This window comes from Triplophysa rosa, linkage group LG6 (assembly GCF_024868665.1).
Source record: "Triplophysa rosa linkage group LG6, Trosa_1v2, whole genome shotgun sequence".
Classification (NCBI taxonomy): domain Eukaryota; kingdom Metazoa; phylum Chordata; class Actinopteri; order Cypriniformes; family Nemacheilidae; genus Triplophysa; species Triplophysa rosa.
In genome coordinates this window covers 27002709-27023259 of record NC_079895.1, presented here as the reverse complement: position 1 = coordinate 27023259, position 20551 = coordinate 27002709, and the positions used below count along the sequence as shown (strand labels likewise).

Below are 20551 nucleotides of genomic sequence, written 5' to 3'. Positions count from 1 at the left end.
TTAGGATCTCTTGGCTAACGTGACACGAAACATTCAGGAAGGATCCAGGGCACAGCCCCTGCAGCAGATAAACAGAACAGCACATTCGCTCTGATGAATGGTAACAGCTGGTGGCCACAAAAAAGAAGGTATTGAAAAAGAGAAAAATGTCTTCCCTCCCTCTGTGCCAAGGGTGAAGGAGGAATCGGAGGGAGTGGAACAGCAGGCAGTGAACGCAAAGTGAGAATCTGCAGTAAACAATCAGTTGTGAGAGGCTTCGCTGTAAGACCGTTAACAGGACCCAGTGTATCTTCTGAACTTGACGTCAATGCTTCTGGCAGATTTCATTTGACCTAACACATCTGGGCTAACACCCCACAATAATTCTCATAAAATGGTTTTCTTTGGATTTATCAGGGTTGTCTGCAGACCCGGAGAAGTTGAAAGAACCCTGTTTCACTTGTTAGGGACATCAGATGTTTTTGAGAAATGATTAATTATTAATCACTTTGGTAAATATTTGCCATTTCAGATTAGACTGGTGTGGTGTTATTCAGAAACACAATGCACTCATGGTGTTACTCTGTACTTACTTTTTTATTTGAGTTTCGTTTCAGATATTTTCGTCTTGGGTTTTTTGAACAAACAATAGATACATAACATACTGTATATGTGTATGTGACAAACAAAAACCCTTGATTTAAAAATCATATTCCAACTATACATATATTTTTGTAATTATCATTTTTGTAATAAATTATGGGAATTAAATGAAGTCAAATACATATCATCTTCACGTGAAATGAAATACACAGACAAGGCTTAAGGCTAACCCCAGACTAAAATGAATGTTTGAGCAGTCTTAACTGAAAATAACTCGCCTTAAAACATCTTAAAGTATGTCAGCGCCATTGTTTCGTGTAAAGATGCACACCCGTAATGTTTTTTTTTTTTACAAAAGTAGCTTAAATATCCTAATTTAACTAAGGGTTAACTAAGCCCTGTCTGTGAATCCGGGCCTTTATGTCTAGAATTTACAGACATACACATATTATTTTATTAGCAAATTTCTTGAGGTGTCACCCTGAGATGAAGGACTTCTTGCATTCATCTGCATAGCGAAATATATAACCCTTTTGCTATAACTCGAGTATTGATGACTAAATGGTGAACATAAATTTCTGTTTTTACACCCCCTGTGTGTGTACTGGCTTTGATTTCAAACCTCTAAGTTGTAATACGTGTCATCCACTAGATGGCGGCAACTTCACACTGTGAATTCCCTCGAAAGCGCATTCCCTTACATTACTGTAAAATCATTTATCAGAACTTTCACGCTGTACAAGCAGATGCTGCAAGATAAGTCTAGAATAAAGCGTGCGAATTGCGATCGTCACAAAAATATCGGACTGCATTTCCCGGCAACGTCCTCACGATGAAGCAGCAGCAACCCAGTGACGATGAGAAGAGAGGATGCGAGAGGGATGCGTACTCGTGACGTCAGTGACGCACCTGCTCTGTCGCATCATCTCACTGGCGCTGGTTTAGAATGAACATTCCCCTCTCATCCGATGCCTCCAACGTGCGCGGAACCGCTGCATAATCGGACACATTTCAAAGGAAATGAAAGCTGATCCTACGAACAAACAGTCTTTTTCCTTTTCTCTGGGAGGAGCTGTCATTTGAAGTTTGAGCCGTGCGCTCTCGCGCTCACATAAATGACCGTTCAACAAGAGAGTTGCTTTCATTTCATTCACAGATAGCAGCAGCGATGGCAGGGACGGTCACGGGCATGGTCTTTTCCGACGTCGAAAGTTTTCTAGACGAGCACCCTGAATTACTAGAGGACTATTTGAACCGCAAGGGGAAGCACGGCTTGGTGGAAAAGTGGCTGAAGAGCCAACAAGCCGCCAAAACTCCGGCGAACTCCGGCGCGGACGCGGAGAAACCCGCGGGCGCCGGCGGCAAGGACAGCTGGGCGAGCCGGAGCGACGGGCTGCAGAGACGCGCGTCCCAGAAAGAGCTGCGCAGAACATTCGCCAGGTCCAAGGCCATCAATGCCAACAGGACTTACGACGAGCACGTGAACTCCAGAGCGCAGGAGCCGCTGACCAGCATGCGGAGGCGCGCGCTCCTGCGTAAAGCCAGCTCGTTGCCACCGACCACCGCGCACATCCTCTCCGCCCTGCTGGAGTCCCGGGTCAACATCCCACAGTACCCATCCACCGCCGTCGACTACAAATACTACCTGAAAGAGCACAGCGAGAGGGAGTTCTTTCTGGAGCTCGTCAAAGACATCTCCAACGACCTGGACCTGACCAGTCTCAGCTACAAGATCCTGGTGTTTGTGTGCATCATGGTGGACGCCGACCGCTGCTCGCTGTTTTTGGTGGAGGGCCCTGCCAATAAGAAGTCCCTGGTGTCCAAGTACTTCGATGTTCACGCTGGAACCGCGGTCCTGCCTTCTCTGAGGAACTCGGATGAGGTGCAGGTTCCCTGGGGAAAGGGAATCATTGGATATGTGGCGGAGCACGGGGAAACGGTCAACATTCCCGATGCGTATCAGGTGATGCGTGTTAAGTCCTATTGGAATCGTCACGTGTAACTCATTCTAATGGGATGTTAATAAACGGATCACGTCCAAAAGTTCAGAAATCGTGCACTTGTTACGTTATTTTGTTGGCACAGCTCAGGTAGTCAGGTTCATTTCGACATTCTAAACCACATTTTTGAGTTACCTCTTAAGTTAAGTTGATTCAGTACTTCAGCTTAGTTCCAAATTCCCTCAGCAGTCGCTCACACATTCTTGGACTTTTGTGCCGAGGTCACTACATTTTTCTATACACATCATTACTGTCAGCTTGTATTTTATTGAGATGACTGAATGATGATTGGCTTTGATTTTTAGCTGAAATCCATAAAGGTCTGGGTAAAATAATGACTTGTGTGAGTATTGATCAGTCAATCGATCAGCTCAGAGAAACTTCATCCTCTTCATTCTGTAGTTATACTCCTGATGTCCGGATAATAATGATGAGGCCAGTTGGCGCTTCTCTAATGAGTCTGTCAATCTGCTTTTCCTTTTCATTTAGCAAGTAGAGCAGATCATTAAACGTGCGTTATTGCCATGAGTCAAGTCAGCATTTCTTTGATTATCTCATCAACACGACCTGAAAACGTGGGCATGAACAAGATCAGCAAGGTTTTGAAAGAAAATCAAATCATTTTTAAATGACAACGCTTTATAATAACTTTACTAAGCTGATGAGTCAATAGTTTACTGTTGAAAAGTTCAGGGTGACGTACTCCTCTTGTTCCATATTTTAGAATAAGAGTAAACTCATCAAAACTATGGAATGGCACAAATATAACTTTGGGAAATATGTTTTGAGTAAAATCTGAAATAAATCAAAACTCAATTTTACAACCAGATACATTTTTTTGAAAGAGTACATTTCCTCTAAGCTCACATTGGTTGCTTTTGACCCTTTTAAAAATGATTTTTTTTTGTTTGCTACGAATAAAACAATTGGTCTAAAAATTACTGGAAAAACTTTGACATTGAAATGTCGCCTCAGGAATAAACTGAAGAGGCACTAAAATCATAACAATAAGCTCAAACTAAAATGAAAATAAATTGATCTTATATAGCAACATAAAAATAAATTAATAAACAATAAAACGTCAAAATCAAACAAAATTGCTAAAAATGTAACAACATTTTTACAATATTAATAAACTATTAATAACTTTGAAAAAAATGTTTTTCAAAAGAGTTGTAAGATAAAAAGATATTTTCAGCCCAACACTTTTAGTGAATATGACATGATTTTAAGTTTCATTATATTTTTTACCTACATGAATATACTGTATATTAAGAATAACTCATCCGTGGATCATTATTTATTGTACAATGATTATATTATAAGTTAATAAAACAATTCACATTAAACTTCAGCATTCAAGACATGTAACTGCCCCTTTAGTCCATGTTTAAGCAAATCGTAATATTGAATAAAATGTCTATTTGTTGATAGCCATGACCTGTGTGTTCCCTGTCCTCTCTGTAGGATCATCGCTTCAGTGATGAGATTGATAAACTCACAGGATACAAGACCAAGTCTCTGTTGTGCATGCCCATCAGAAACAGTGATGGAGAGGTCATCGGGGTCGCACAGGCCATCAACAAGAGTCCCAATGGAGCGCTCTTCACCGAAGACGACGAGAAGGTACAGATGCACGCACTCTGAGCTACACTACACCCACTTCTTCTGCTTGCTTATCAAGACACATGTTCATTTGGGTTGTCCGGGGTCATATGCATCTTTCAATGTGAGGGTGAAGGAGAGCTTTAGCTAACTTCATTGGGACAGGGGCATTACTGATACTGTACTTGTAGTCAGTTTCATTGATAGCTAAATTTACTGAGAGTATACTTAAAGTGTACTTTCCTCATCTTAAAATGTGCTACACCAAGTATTGAACTTAGTACAGTTGTTGCTACAGTGTGTAGGTTCGTTTGTAAGGTAGCTGAAGTAACAAAAACAAGTAGCGGTATATTCAAAGTGTACTACTGTTACAGTTAAAGTGTACTATAAGTTAACTTTATGAACTAAAAATGGGCTGATTTAGGCATACTAAAAATAGTACACTTACAAGTACACTACCAGTACTACACAAAGTATACTTAAAAAAATGAGCTTGAAGTATACTTTGTGCCCTTTTTTGTCAGGAAAGGTTGTGCTGTTTACACAGAGGAATGAATGTAGGGTGTGAAACTGAGCGGTCTGCAGTGATGTTGTCACCGGTTATGTCCACGGCTGACTGTGTAGTTAACTGGGTAGTTTGTGTCAGTCACCCTTGTCATCATTTGTTGTGGGTTAAGGAAGCGGGTTCGTGAGAGAGAAATAAAGTGTGTCATTAATGTTGACCTTCAGTGACAATGAAGTCTTTTTAAACACAGAAGCAGTTCTCATATGACAGACACATTTGTGATCCACGTGAAAGCCCAGCTATAAAGTCATTTATTTGTGATATACTATATCTACATAAACAACCCACCCTGCTAAAAAATAGTATTACATCAATTCTAGTGGTTTCCACTACAATACCATTATCAACCACAGTTTTTTCTATAACAAAATGTATTACACGGCTGGTTGGAATGCTTGATTCTGATTGGCCAGTCGCAACATGTGCAGGTTCGTTATTCCCAGATAACAACCTCTCAAAACTAATAACACACGGTAACCCAGATGCAGCAAATCATTTTGACAGGTTTTTTGACTAATTAAATATAAATATGGCTTTTAATAACATAAATAACATTATATTTACAAATAATTCAACCAAACTGCCTGTTCGTGATGTTTGAATGTCGTTTCTTACCTTAAAACCGAAAGTAAACGGCTTTTCTTCATGGAAGGACTGCATTCGGTAAAAATGAGCTGATAAAATATTTCATGTCCAGTTTTTTCTCATGTGGCCAGTAGGCGTGTAATAAGCAGGATAATGTGCAAGCAGCCGGCTGTTATCGTGACATAAGCCCCGACAGTGTGATCAGGACCCGACGCGAAGCGTCTGGCCACATGAGAAAAAAATGGTTTTAAGGTTTATTAGCTCTGCTGCCTGTACATCATCCCTTACTTAAAAAACTGTCTTGGGTATTAATGGGCTTTCTCTTGATTCCCATCTGCATCTCTTGTGTTTTGTGCAGGGTTCTATTATTTTGTTCAGCAGGGCAACCAACATAATGTAAAGAATATCCAGTGAAAGTATAATCTTTAGATTTTGATTTAGTTTGATTTTGATTGACTAAGGCCATGTCAAAGACTAACAGTAAATCATAATGAAATAAATGGTTAAACTCAAACTCTGATGCTCGTCACTAATAACTAGTTTTCACACACTGGATCACACTTGTGAGTGCAAGTTGCACCTATTATTGACATTGATCGTTAACTATAATCATCAACAATGAACATTTGTGCAGTTGTATCAAGCAACCGTTGCACTTATAGATTGCCGGCAGTGTCTCTAGTCTGACTTTCACAAGGCTGCATGGCCAGGAGTTCTTATCATCTAAAACAATTATGAACATTGTAGTATGTTTTCTCTCCCGTTCTCCCTTATTTATTGATTCACCACACAAACTCCCGTTTGTGAAGTTGGCTAGTTAGATACAATGCCAACAATCCAACAAAGTTTAAATAGCGTGCCTTTCATGATCTCCTTTTGTTTCATATATCCCGGTTGCACCGATGGTCCAAAAGTCAACGATGGGTTTTTTCAGACATACCATGGTGACACTTCTCACATGACAAAACATTGCATCATCATTGTTTATTTTACAAAAATATTATTCCAAAACAGTATTTATATATTACATTTTAATTTATTTATTCTTGTGAGGACACAAAATGTGCATCCATATACAATGGCATGAAAATATATTTATTAGATCATTTATGTCATTTTTAAGGTGATTCAGGTCAAATCAGCAAAAAGGGGCCAGTCAAACTGCAAAGTGAAAGAGACATTTCTGATAAAACACATGCAATTATTTTTAATTGTATAATGTAACAGTGCAACATTGCATTTAAATTATATTAGCACATCAATTTGAATGATATTAAACAATAAAAGAAAAGATACATTTCATGAAAAAATGTAACAATAACAAGTAGTGTAATGGCAACAGTTTAAAAGTTAACAGCAATGATATAATATTCGGCCAATGCTCCTCTCATCTTCTCCCGTACCCACCGATTGTAGTTTTTGCCGCATCCCTGGCAGACATCCTTTATATCTCCTTTATGTTCCTTTCTGACCCTCTCTTTTCTGTTTTTCATGCTGTCTATAACAAATAGTTGAACATTAGGCTACTTTACTTCAACACCCATCACTTCTATATCAAAGCGTCTCTTTCACCCTCTCTTTTCAGTAAGTAATGCAATGATGCAATATATTAATAATATAATTAATTGTTAATAAGAGGAACCACCAGAATTTCTGTTTCAACTTAACTCAGACGGTGGCCCATTTGAACTGAAATGAATGGCTCATTTGATCTTAACACATTCAGGTACATTGGGCCAGTAACTTAAAATGTTTTTTTTATATTTTTTAAAAATCTGAATTATTTAGCCAAATCTGAATTGGATCTCACAGAGGCCATCAAGACATGGGTTATGAATCGTTATTTTTAAATGTGCATTTGTTTTTTATTGATTTATCGACCTTATTATTTACTAAGAAGTAAGATTGGATATGTCAGGTCACTCACCTTACTTTTTTCTGGCACGGTCACCCCTTAGCAACCTCAGACCAATAATATCATTTGCTAAATGTCAAGTACTGTTATGGAATCAGTTTATAATTCTTTGCAGTCATTAGCTGTTAACTTGTAAAGAGATAAGACACTCGTATATACAGTATATATATACATTTTGTTTTTTCATGTTCATATTCATTTTCATTTTAAATCACTAATTTTATTGATTTTTTCCTTGATTTTGCTACAGTATTATCATTCTATTCGTTGTATTATTGCTCATTATGTTAATTTAGACAAAAAGTCTCAATTTTATATAGTTTAGTTCAAATTTGGGTCTATATTCCATTTTAATTTCAATTAACACATTTTTTGTAATACTTTTAGTGAACAATAATAATCCTTGTACCAACTACAGCTCAGTGTTATTTTGGGTTATTATCTTTTCTGTTAAGCGTTACTGTAAGTTGGTACTCCTAAAATGGAACAAAACGTAACGATATACATGAATATTGAGGATAATTGTCATTTCATAAGCGCGTGTGAGTTTTGCTGTTAATATGATCTCTTTCTTGAACTTTTGTACCGTGTCGTGGTTCAGTTGGTCCAGTGATGATGGCTCCACACTGCGTCATTGTGTGGTAAATGCACCAATCTTTCATCTGTGTGAATGAAACAGATGCTGTGGGTTTTAAAGCTGAACAGAGCGTCTCATATTTCTCAGCGTAAGCAGCGAGCGCAGCGCTGACACTGGTTATAATGGATGTGTCCGGAGGCGTCAGGGATGCTGAGAGAAGATGCAAAAAGTGTGCGTGTGTGTTTTGCTGACATCTAAATGAGGTATTGTATTATTTTCCAGAGCAGAGAACACGATTAACCTGTATCTCACAGTCACCGGCCACGGCCATTTACAGACTGAGACGTTTGGTCTCTATACAGTTCTATCATCACCAGTGCAAAAATATGTGACGTGCTTTCTTTTGTAGGAGTTATCAGGGTCCGGACAGCTCTTTTGATTACGATGAAAGTGAATGGTGACTTTCTTTCTTCTGCACAACAGAAAAGAAGATAACCAAACAACATCGGCCCCCGTTGACTTCCATTGTGTGAACACAAAGCCACTGAGACATTTCTCAAAATATCTTCTTTTGTGATCCACAGAGGAGAACGACTCGCATACCACATGAGGCTGAATAAATGATTTTTGGGCGAACCGTCCCTTTAACAGCTCGCAGTGCCATTGCAATGAGATTTCATGTGTGCCTTTCGGTGTACGTTAGCATCATGTCACGCATGTCTTACTGTCTTCTGAATGAATGATGAAACTCTTCCTACTGTATGCAAGAACAGAGAAAGCTCAGCCCACAGAGATAAAGGTGCCGCTTTTAGATTCTGTGTTGGCAGGACAACGTTAGCACCACCAACATTTGTGTTTTCCAAACAAGCATACGGTAATCTGGCGATACGGGCAGACACATTGGGTATGTTTTCCAACGCTTTCAGTCTGTGCATTATGTGGAGGACCAAGAATTTGCGCGAGTACAGCGCTCGACACAAGAGGACTCTATAATTCATGACATCATATAAATCGATGGCGTTCTGGATTTATAGCAATGCTTTTCTTCTGCGTGAGCTTGAGCTGTGTTTTCTTGCCAGGGCCAGCGTCTCTGTTCCTGTTATTCATATTTATGATCGGGGATTTGAGCAAACCACTAAACTCAAGTATTAAACCTGGTATATTAAACCATTAAACAAGGTGTGCTGTTACTTTCCCGTTCCACTGAAGTTAGGGCTTGTCTCCTGCTGGATGATAACATGGGCAAGTAAAGAATCCCGATGGACTTCAATAACTGAATGATGGCGCATATGTGAATTGCAGAAGCCAACAACACATACTGTAGAAACACTATAAAAGTGATGTCGGGGACTTCTGCATCATTTATACCAGAAGACATGACGGTGTCTTGAGTGTCCGAGTCAAACCTCTGCTGGTCACCTGCATACGTGTGTATATCTCTGAATCGTCTGGATGTGCCGCTGAAGGCCAAACGTCTCGGTGGTCTTTGTGTTGAAATGGCACAGTACTGTGAATATTGTGATCAATTCTCGGTGGGACGAGCAGAAGGCAGTGCTGTGGATTCAACACAATATCATCTTCTCTCAGACAGTGACGCAGGACAGAGTGACGCAGTCTCTATCGCTCCATACAGCCGCTCTAACCAGACTTTAAAGGGATAGTTCAGCAAAAAATACAAATTCCGTCATCATTTATTCACCCTCAGAACCTGGAAGTCAATGGGGTTCAATGTTGTTAGGTTACTAACATTCTTCAAAATATCTTCCTTTGTGTTCTGCAGAAGGATCATAGTCATACAGGTTTAAAATGACACGAGGGTGAATAAATGATGAAAGAATTAATACATATTCTGTGGTATTTACATGATACTCATGCCAACATATCCTTGGTATTAGCATAGAAACATACCAACGTTTTATTTCATGGCACATGTACAATAAAACACTGTTGCCATGTCCTAGTTTTCTACATTTCTACATTCTGCATTTTTGTAGATGAAGCAGCACTCTAGAGCCGTGTGAATCCAGTACTAAAATATATTAATTATTCACTTCTTTCAATTGAAATGCTTTCCCTGCTTTAGTTACAGGTTTATTACAGGCGGCCAGACGTTTGCAACTGCACACACACACTCGCACGCGCGCGCACACACACGCACCCACACGCACACACATTGTTGGGGTCCAGTCGTGCTGAAGTAATGTTTAAATGATGTGCAGTTAAAGCCCACAGAGCTGATGTCTTCTCTCGGCATGTCAGATCATCTGTTTACACACACTGCACATCATTATAGTGCAGTTCGAATGTTTGTGTTTAATTCACTTAAGGCCGCACATTTCCTTCTGAAATCCTTTTGACATTAATACCCGAAGCGTCAAGACATGCCCGCCCACATTTGCGCATCAATTATGATGAGGTAAGAAAAGAAAGCACAATAGATACTGTTGTTCGCAAACACCAGAACTATGATCAGAAGAAAATCCTCCAAACGTTCTGAATGTTTGTAGCACCTGCCGCTCCGCTCGAGCTTTTGAAGAATTCCAACATTAGAAAGCTGTCATGGCTCTGCCTCTTCTTGTCATGTCTTTCTTGGTCTTGTGGCAGAGCCTCATGTTCTGTGTGGAGAGAAGCATATTATTGTCTGTCACGACATAATATGCGTTCTCTCCGGTGTCTCGTCTCTAAGGCCTGCCCTCTCGTTAGCTTCCCTTTAGTGTTGATTCCTGTCACCTGCCCGTCACCCTCCATGTGTAATCATCCCTCGTTAGTGTTCCCCTATTTAGAGTCCCTGTTCTTTCGGTCCCGTGTCTGTTCATTGGTCTTCGTACCCGGTTCGTGTTAGTCCATGTCTAGTATATCTTGTTCCTGTCCTGCGTTGTCCCTCAGTGTGAGTTTTGTTAGTTATTGCTTTTATTCTTGTTTTGCCCCCTAGAGGGAAGTTTTTGTTTGTCTTTTTTGAGAAGTCTCTTTGTTAGTGTTTGTTCCCCCATCGTGGGTTTTTGTTTTCTCTTTTAATAAATATTCCCGTTAACCCCTTAATTGCTGCCTGCGCTTGGGTTCTTCCCTCCAAACCCTGAAAGAAAGCAATGGAAAGAAGCTGTTGTGACGTGCAGGTCAAGGGAAAACAAGGAGCGGATCCAAATGCAGTATAAGGTTGTTTAATAAATCCACAGAGTGACATAAAATCCAGTGTATAAGTGTATGAGAATAAACAAGGGTGTAACATCAAACAACTGAACACAAGGGCTATATACACAGATGTAGGGACAGACAGAAAATGGAACACAGGTGAAACCAGTTGACAATCACAAGTCCTTAACACAACACAGGCAGAAACATTGAGCAATATGGCGCCCTCAGGTGGAGAGCCAAGGCGCCAGCAACGGGCTGTGACAGCTGTCTTTCACTGCAAATGTGAGGAGGGTGTTTACATAAACTGGCTGTGGTGAAATCTGACTGGTGTTGCCTCAAGTTGGCTGTGTCTGGACAAAAAGTCCAACCCAGTCTCAAGGTAGTTTGTGGCATAGGCACGAAATTTGGAATCTATTAATTTGTGTGCAATACACAGACCGCGTGTGTCTGTACGTTTATATATTCATAACCCATTTATATATTTATAACCTGATATCAAAAGAAGTCGTTCATATTTAAGGAAGTGGCTAACCAACACCTCACTTCACCCCAAACCCTAAAATCACAGCCGCAAGGGCTAATGTTTGCTAAAACCGCGAGTTTCACGAGGTGGCAAAGCAACAACAAATGGCGCCCCTAAACCTTTCGTCACAGGGCAAAGTCAAATCATTACAAAACATACGAATAAGATCGTAGGAAAAAGGAATTCACACGAATGAGCCACCTTGTAAAATAGGTATGAATTCCCATCAGATTGCGTTGATGTATTTTTATACATATGAAAGATATCACGTATTAAAATACGTTAGATGGAAAGTCCTGCTGAGTGCCATGAAAAAAGGGGGAAATTCGTGTCATGAACACGAATTAATAGATTACAGTTTGTGACAATGTCACGAATTCCTTTGAGACTGTTGAAAAGTCGCACTAGAACACACCGCAATGACTGTAGTGGATGACTAACTAGCACATGTGTGAGATGGCAGTTGTCTGTAATCATCATTCACAAAGCGACGCCAGATTAGTTTACAATAGAACTGTGAATAAACCAAGCGCAAACAAATGCTCTGCTTGCAATTTTCACAGCACCATTCAGATTCCTGTAGAATCTACAGTGTAGATTCTTCAAATCAAGAGCTTTTTTTCATCCCTGCAGCTGTTTCCCCTCATTACCTGTTTAATTCCTTGGTGTTTATTGTCACGTGTTGGGTTGTTGTTGTGTCTGTGGAAGTGCGTGTGAGTTTGTGTGTTGTCTGTGGAAGAGTGTGTGTGTTTACGTGTCGTCTGTGGAAGAGCGTGTGTGTTTGCATGTCGTCTGTGGAAGAGCGCTTGTGTCTGTGTGTCGTCTGTGGAAGAGTGTGTGTGTTTGTGTGTTGTCTGTGGAAGAGTGTGTGTGTTTGTGTCATAGGTGGAAGAGTGTGAGTGTTGGTGTGTTGTCTGTGGAAGAGTGTGAGAGTTGGTGTGTCGTCTGTGGAAGAGCGCAGTGTGTTTGTGTCGATCTGTTGGAAGAGTGTGAGTGTTTGTGTGTCGTCTGTGGAAGAGTGTGTGTGTTTGTGTCGTCTGTGGAAGAGTGTGAGTGTTTGTGTGTCATCTGTGGAAGAGTGTGTGTGTTTGTGTCATCTGTGGAAGAGTGTGAGTTTGTGTGTGCTTGGAGCGTGAATGTGTGTGTCTGTGGAAGATGTAAGAGTGTCGAGATTGCATCTGTCAAAGCGTGATTTGTGTCGTCGGGAAAGTGTGTCGTCTGTGGAGATGTGAGTGTTGGTCTGTGGGAGGTGTTTTGTCGTGTGGGAGGTGAGTGTTGGTGTGTCATCTGTGGAAGAGTGTGTCTCTGTGGTAGGGTGTTTTGTCGTCGCATCTGTAGCGGTGAGATGGCTGTCGTCTGTGGGAAGAGTGTGAGTGTTTGTGTGTCATCTGTGGAAGAGTGTGTGTGTTTGTGTCATCTGTGGAAGAGTGTGAGTGTTTGTGTGGTGTCTGTGGAAGAGCGTGAGAGTTTGTGTGTCGTCTGTGGAAGAGTTGAGTGTGAGGTGTTTGTGTGTCATCTGTGGAGAATGGAGTGTGTGTGTTTTCTGTGGAAGAGTCGTGAGTGTTTGTGTGTCGTCTGTGGAAGAGCGCGTGTGTTTGTGTCGTCTGTGGAAGAGTGTGAGTGTTTGTGTGTCATCTGTGGAAGAGTGTGTGTGTTTGTGTCATCTGTGGAAGAGTGTGAGTGTTTGTGTGGTGTCTGTGGAAGAGCGTGAGAGTTTGTGTGTCGTCTGTGGAAGAGTGTGAGTGTGAGTGTTTGTGTGTCATCTGTGGAAGAGTGTGAGTGTTTGTGTGTCATCTGTGGAAGAGCGTGTGTTGGAGATTTACTGTGCTTTGTTGAAAATAGGCCACAAGAGCCCCGAGGTGATGGCTGACTGCTCAGGCAGTGCTTACCTGTAATCCTGCATCTTTATTCCTCTGCTTAACACACTTCTCCTCACCTAACACACAATCACATGCTCGTGGATATCATTAGACAGTATGTACATGACACTCACATCTAAAGTGATTTCCATTCTTTGAGCTACTGTGTTATTTTCGTAAAGCGTCATATGCAAAGTATTAGGGGTGTAATGGTTCTCGGTAAAAAATTTAACCGCACGGTTCTCCACCAATGGTTCAGCGCGTTGGACCGCGGCTCATCTTAAATCTGACGACGCATTTATAATATGGTTCGTTAGAAATTATAATGCGTAAAATGTTCAACGTTCAGCTAATGTATGTTTGTCGATGGATACACATTTAATACCTACATTTAATAACAAATCAAATAACGTAGTCAAATTTCAATAGGATTGACGTATGCTGTAATATGACCAGTCATTTCTGCTTTCATCACCCGGGTGTTGTGAGCGCGCGAGTGCAGGTGAGACCTGAAGAGCAGGTGTTGCTGTTTAAACTACACTCATTCAAGCCTTGCCAATGAAACATTTAAGTGCAAGATGATGCAGAAGAAAACTTGAGAAGATCCAAAGCGTGCACAAGGAAAGTCTCAGACATGGCGCAAATATTGAGTTGTCTTTGAAGCGCTTAAATGGACAAATTCACACACGAAGTAGGTCAACATGCCCCTCTTGTCGAGTATCTTAACAAACATAGTAGTTATGTCTTAAGCGAATGAACGAAACAGATGAAAAACAACGCATGTGTACAGTATCAGTGTACTGGATGGGTTTCATTCCTCTTAAAGCGACAGCAGCATATTCCTGCTGTCTGTTAAAAGTCAAGGAAATCACTCACTGCTTGTGACTCAATAGCTTCTGTAACTTCAATTATGATTCATCTTTATTTCATTTGTACATATGCAATGTTATGTTTTATTTGATTACTTTAATCCATTTCTACCTTAAAAGGTATATATACAGTATCTTATTTCATTTTCTGCTTTGCGCTGTTGTTTTATTGGTGCTGTTACTTGTAGCTTGATTTTGTTCTTTTTTTTATTTGTCATTAGTCCGTTTTCCCTGAACATAGCACAAACCGAACCGTGAGTAATTTGAACCGTTACACCCCTGCAAAGTATACATACACATGTGGTGCTGTCGTAATGTTGCGCTGTTGATTTTCTGACCGGCTTGACATTGTAACAAAGATGCAGTCATTGTGTGTGTTTGGTCAAGCAATTGGAGATGATGTGTGAAATTTTGTTAAAAGGTATAGTTCATCCAAAAATGAAAATTCTGTCATAAATTACTCTTGTATAATGTTTTTGTTCAGTTTTTTGAATATTTGTTCATATTTTGAAGAATTTTGGAAAACAACTCTCAGTTGCTAAATTTTTTTCCAAAAAATCTTTCTTTGTGTTCAACAGACAACATATTTATACAGGTTTGGAACTTTTTGAGGTAGAGTAAATGAAGACAGAATCTTCATTTTTGGGTGAACTGTGCCTTTAAAAACGTTTGTGGTTGTTTTCAACAAAGTTTGCAATGATTTCAGTTTAATTGTAACAGTTTTAACAACTTATGATGTACCTTTTCTGTCAACTTCACTAATCCACAAAGAGTCAATTCCCTAGTGTTACAAAATCTCCATTTTATCTTTTTGCTAAAAAAAAAACATTGGATAGTTTTGGTTCGATTGACATTTAATGGTGAAGCAGATTTGAGAGGAAACCTATCAGAATCTAAAAGCTTGGGTAGGAAGTCTACAGTGGAATGAAGCTCAGTGTGAAGTTCCAGGTCTATGTGAAGTGGCTTAAAGAGGAGTTAGTAACATGCTATTTCATGCATTCTAACTTCTTTAGACTGTTAAACGTGCTGGCTTCTCAAGCTTAACATGGGCAACTTGTCAAAACGTGAAACATATGACGTAGTATGTCTGTGCAAGACTCACTCCGCCTGGGTTCGTACAGGTTTCGGAAAGTTTTTTTCGAACATGGATTCCCGTTTCGTAACAAGGGTTCTAAGTCCCTTATTGGACTTCATCTTCCAGAAAAGCACGCCCACACGTCAACCAGCGAGCGTGAGAAAGAGCACACCCACACGCGAGCATGAGAGAAAGAGCACAATCAATGGCGCTTCACTCGGCTGACGGAAGTTCAGGTGTTTGTTTGTTCACTGCATTTGAGTGATGAATGTTATAGAAACGCTGGATTTGGTTTGAAACTGATAGATGGTGCGGTTCCAGCGCTAAAAGATGCCGGACATGAACACACGTGGTAAGTCAAACTGAGTCATATGTCTGTTTTGTTGGCAATCGGCGTGTACGTGCATAATGTAAACTACACAAAGGGATAATGCTGTGATGTGTTGTGTGCTCGTGCGTACAGCTGTATCTCTCTTTTATAAATTTGATCAAACTAAAGACTCTTCGAAGAAATGAAGTATGCAATACTACTCTATAGGTACTCAAGATTAATATGAGAGTGTGTTACCTCATCTTTAATGGTTTCAATGAGCAGAAAGTGTGGCGTGAAGATCCCGCCGCGGTGACGTTGTGTTTATTTGAGCCGGGTAAACAGACTCAATGCAGCTGCACCAGTCAGACAGAATCCATTTACCCCTGAAGCTGCTTTACCTGCCTTCTCTCCGAGTCTCTCTCTCTCTCGCTCGCTCTCTCTCTGGTGTCACAGGGACGTGTCCTCAGGCCGGTTTTCTTGTGGCTCCTGTGTTAACATGAACATGTTTATTCTCAACTCTGTGGCTAGGAGCCACTCATTTCTCTTTCACAGAGTGTCTGGCTCACTGACAGAGAAACTTACAATGAGTGTTTTACAAATACATTTTATTCTGACAGTGTTTGGCATTCTGGGCGGAGATCTCAGACCTTTACAGCAGAAGTGTGTAAATTCTGCATCAATAACGGCACCAAGTGCAATTGCAGATTGCAATTGTTTTCAAACAGGTTTCCCAAACACCTAACAATCTGTTATTGGTCCAGCAAACAGATAGCTCCGCCCCAATCAGATAGCCCTGCCTCAAACTCACAAGATCGGTTATGCTTTTCTATGTCAGACAGGTTGGGATACTCACACACGGCACCCAAGACAAATCTTCAAAGCCACTCAGTGTGAAACCTGAAGAAGCTGCTTGTGAAAATGACAAGACAACGTTTCTGCAAATTGTATTGTCTTCACAAGTAGATATGAGTTTGCAGTGGTCTCATTCTCAAGGTTCCTAATAACGTCACGAGGCAGTAATTTTCCACACTCTATGTTGGTATAATAACACCTGCTCAATGTGTTTCTAGTCAGACGAAGTCGGACAAAGTTAGACGGAGAGAAAGTGAACGCTCGACAGAGTTTGAATGGGCATCTGAACGTTATTTTCTCTCTCTCTAAACTTTGCTCATTTTATTATAACATCCCTTCGTCTCCTGCCTGCTGTTCTTCCTCTCTGACATCCAAGTCTGCAAGATAGTTAGATCTATCCGTTCTATCAACCCGTTCCGTTTTTTGTTCTGTTTTAGCAGATACAAAATATTGACTGATGTACCGCAATGATATTGAAGCTGTTCTTTTCAACCTCAGATCATTCAACCCCAAACATTTCTAATGTGACAGTATTGTTGTCATTTGCTATGAATATTTTCATCAGTTTATATTTTTAAAACAGGGATTATTACAGACACATGACACTAATGAATATTTCCAGAAGTTACTTATCTTTACTTTTTTACTTATCTAGCTACACTCTGTTTATAAATATATAAAAATCAGTATACTGTATATATGAAGTAATTTTCCGTATTCATTTTTTTTGTAGTTGTTTTACCTGTTTTTACATTTTGCAGTGCATTTAATTACATTTTAGCATTAACGGAAATGTCTGTAAAATAAAGGAAAATGTACTGGTCATTTTCTGCCAGTACTGTATCAGTTTTTACAGGATTTCTTTTTACAGTGTATCTGATTCCAAGAAACAGACAAACTGATATAAAACTAGAATGCCTCATACAGTAGGTTCCTATGTGCACGTAAAGCTGCTTTACAATGCAAAATTGTGAAAAACGCTACAGAAATAAAACTGAATTGAACTGAAGTATCAGTTTTTCTGTTTTCAGTGCTTACCGTCGCCTTTATTTGATGGAATACTCCCAGCACTTTAGGATGAAGATAAGTACTGAAACATATGAAGATGATTTTGATGGAGTGTATTTAGACTAGTGCGCTCCATGCTGCTGGCAATGCTGAAATGCGTTTGCTACGATGCGTGTCAATACATTTGCATTTATGTCATAATCAAATGAAGAGTTTAATTCCAAAATGAGAGAACTCCGTTTTTACATTTTTTCAAAAATCATATTTTTTTATTGTGCATTCCAGTTAATATCAATCAAACTGCCGTTGGTTTGTTTTGATTTAAGCCGTAATAACTCAAAAAACACAGCTAACTAACACAATAAAAAACATGATTTTTGAACCATTTGAATCTCTTTTTGGAAACAAACTCTTCATATGTGGAATAATATGTCATAATCTTGGTTTGGCTACTTTTCACAGCGATGTCGTGACTGGCCAATCAGAATCAAGCATTCCAACGAGCCGTGTAATAAATGGATTGAAAACGCTGGCTCTGCTCCGCACCAGTGGAAACGCACCCTTAGTGTTTGTTCAGTTAATGTGAGATCAGATTGTGTAGCAGGGTTAGGGTCAGGACAACATGAGGTCACATTAACTGTACATCTCTAAACTCTTTCTTGTGTGTGTGTGTGTGTGTGTGTGTGTGCAGGTGTTGCAGATGTATCTGCCCTTCTGCGGTATCGCCATCTCAAACGCCCAGCTGTTCGCTGCCTCCCGGAAAGAGTACGACAGGAGCAGGGTGAGAATACACCACATACACGAGGCTTACTTCATTAACCCCCCCATCCCGCTGCGGACAGGACAGAGCACTGCGTGTGTGTGTGTTATAGATGTCATGTGGGTGTTTATTACCTAGTATGTGTGCATCTGTCTATTGATCTTCTGCTTCCTACACACTCCGCTCTTATACCGAGAGTTTGTGGATGAACAGAAGATGTGTGTACGTGTGACTGGGGAATTATAAATCCAAGTTTGGCGTCTTCACATTTTACAGTGTGTTCAACACATTTTACATATCGATCACAAAAGAAAAAGAAAGGAACGAAGGAGAGAGAGAGATAGTCAGAGCAGTGTTGTGCAAGTTACTCTGAAAAATTAATTAATTACTAATTACATATTCAATAGTGTAATTAGATTACTGTACACATTACTCTCTCCAAAAAGTATTTAATTACTTATTACTAATTACTTTTTATATCTTATATCAAGTTAAGTGATTTAAGGATAGACATGAAACGGCTCGTTAACTTCATTCAAATAACTAATATAAAACTACATAAAGTATTCTTATTAACTGATCTACGTATTACAAATGTGAGAATTTTAGATCAAAGCACAGATTTTAAAGTTAGACTTTTTGATGTCAATTCCACTTTTGCACACACATATATTACAGACAGTATTTACTTTAATTACATCAGAAGTAACTGTAATTTAATTACAGAAAAAATGAGAGTAATCACTTACTTGACTTTTTCAAGGGGAAAGTAACTAAATTACTGTAACTAATTACTTAGTAACTAGTTACACCCAACACTGAGTCAGAGAATGTGATTTCATGTATCAGCTCTTTGTTGTCTTTTAGCTATTGTGCAGCGTTTGAAACAATATTAGTTGTGAAGTAGTTAAAATACAATTTTATTTGACAGACGATTAAAATAATGTTGGAAGAAACTATTGGCTCAACTTGTCCTAAAGTAGCTAGTTCTGTTTTTCCACATTTTCTTCACATCGTTTTACATGTTGATGTTGATTTTTCTTAACGACACAAAGTATTTTTTCATCACAGAGTAACAAAGAAAGATTTGTAGTGTTATGTACTGTACATGACATTGAGCCCATTCATATTACTGTACACTGAATTGTATTTTATACAGTAGTAATTGTAGTTTTGCTTTTTATGATAAATGTAAGCAACGCTCTTTCGTGATATGCAAGCAGAAAACATTTCTGTCGAAGACATTCTTACGTCTCTACGAATTCAGAGTGAAAATTTACTTAAAGCTGCAATCTGTAACTTTTGCCTCTCTGTCGCCATCTCTGTTTGGAACACAAAATGTACACTTTTATAAATGATGTGTGTTGATGAGTTGGTGTTGTGTTGTGTGTGTGCAGGCTCTTCTGGAGGTGGTGAATGATCTGTTTGAGGAGCAGACTGATCTGGAGAAGATCGTGAGGAAGATCATGCATCGAGCTCAGACTCTGCTGAAGTGTGAACGCTGCTCCGTCCAGTTGCTGGAGGACATCGAATCTCCGGTACTGATCCTCCCTCCTCCTCCGTCTCTCCGTCTCTCCCCTCTCCCCACATCTCTTTAATCCTGCTGGCTTCAATGTCTCCTGCAGGTGGTGAAGTTCACCAAATCCTTTGAGCTACTTTCACCCAAGTGCAGCGCTGACATGGAGAACAGGTGCGACAGACGGCAGGTTAAACATTCACACATACTGTACACACACATGTAAGCGGAGAGACGCCAGCAGACCTGCTGTAAGGTTAACGAGGCCGTTTCAGAGCCAGCATCAGCAGCAGCCAGCGTGTGTGCGTGCGTGCGTTTCTGTGTGTGCGTGTGTGTGTGTGCGTTTCTGTGTGTGCGTGTGTGTGTGTGTGTGTTCTGCTTCCACAGTGACAACTGCATTACCACCTCTAACACACACACAGTCTCAGAGAGAGAGATGTGTCAGTGTGTTTGTGTGTGTGAATCCTTCAGGGTGCACACTGCGCCTCTAGATTATGCAACACACAGATATATGTGAGACAGTCATTAGATAACTAGAAGCTGTAATGTCTAGTGTTTGTATTGTAATGTGGGAACTGACTGTAGCAACTGTGCATCTGCAGAGGTTTAGCAAAAGTGCATTTGGAATGTAGTTTGTGTGTACAGTGTAGTGTGAACACCTGGTGTATATGTGATGTGGTTTGTGTGGATGTTACTATAAATACTGTATGTCTTATTTTTTGTGTTTCTAGTGTATCTGCGCTGTAGTTTGCCTTTACAGTGTATCTGCGCTGTAGTTTGCCTTTATAGTGTATCTGCGCTGTAGTTTGCCTTTA

The 20551-nt window shown here is 40.0% G+C and overlaps 1 protein-coding gene across 1 annotated transcript in view; it reads left to right on the top strand.

Annotated features, from left to right (window-relative positions):
• Positions 1-795: 795 nt before the first annotated feature.
• pde11a (phosphodiesterase 11a) overlaps positions 796-20551 on the top strand; it is a 44436-nt gene continuing 24680 nt past the window's right edge. Inside the window, exons 1-5 of the mRNA XM_057335710.1 lie at positions 796-2545; positions 4050-4208; positions 18152-18241; positions 19618-19758; positions 19846-19910. Of these exons, the coding sequence (XP_057191693.1) occupies positions 1751-2545; positions 4050-4208; positions 18152-18241; positions 19618-19758; positions 19846-19910 (1250 nt within the window). The 5' untranslated portion in view covers positions 796-1750. The remainder of the gene's footprint in view (positions 2546-4049; positions 4209-18151; positions 18242-19617; positions 19759-19845; positions 19911-20551) is intronic.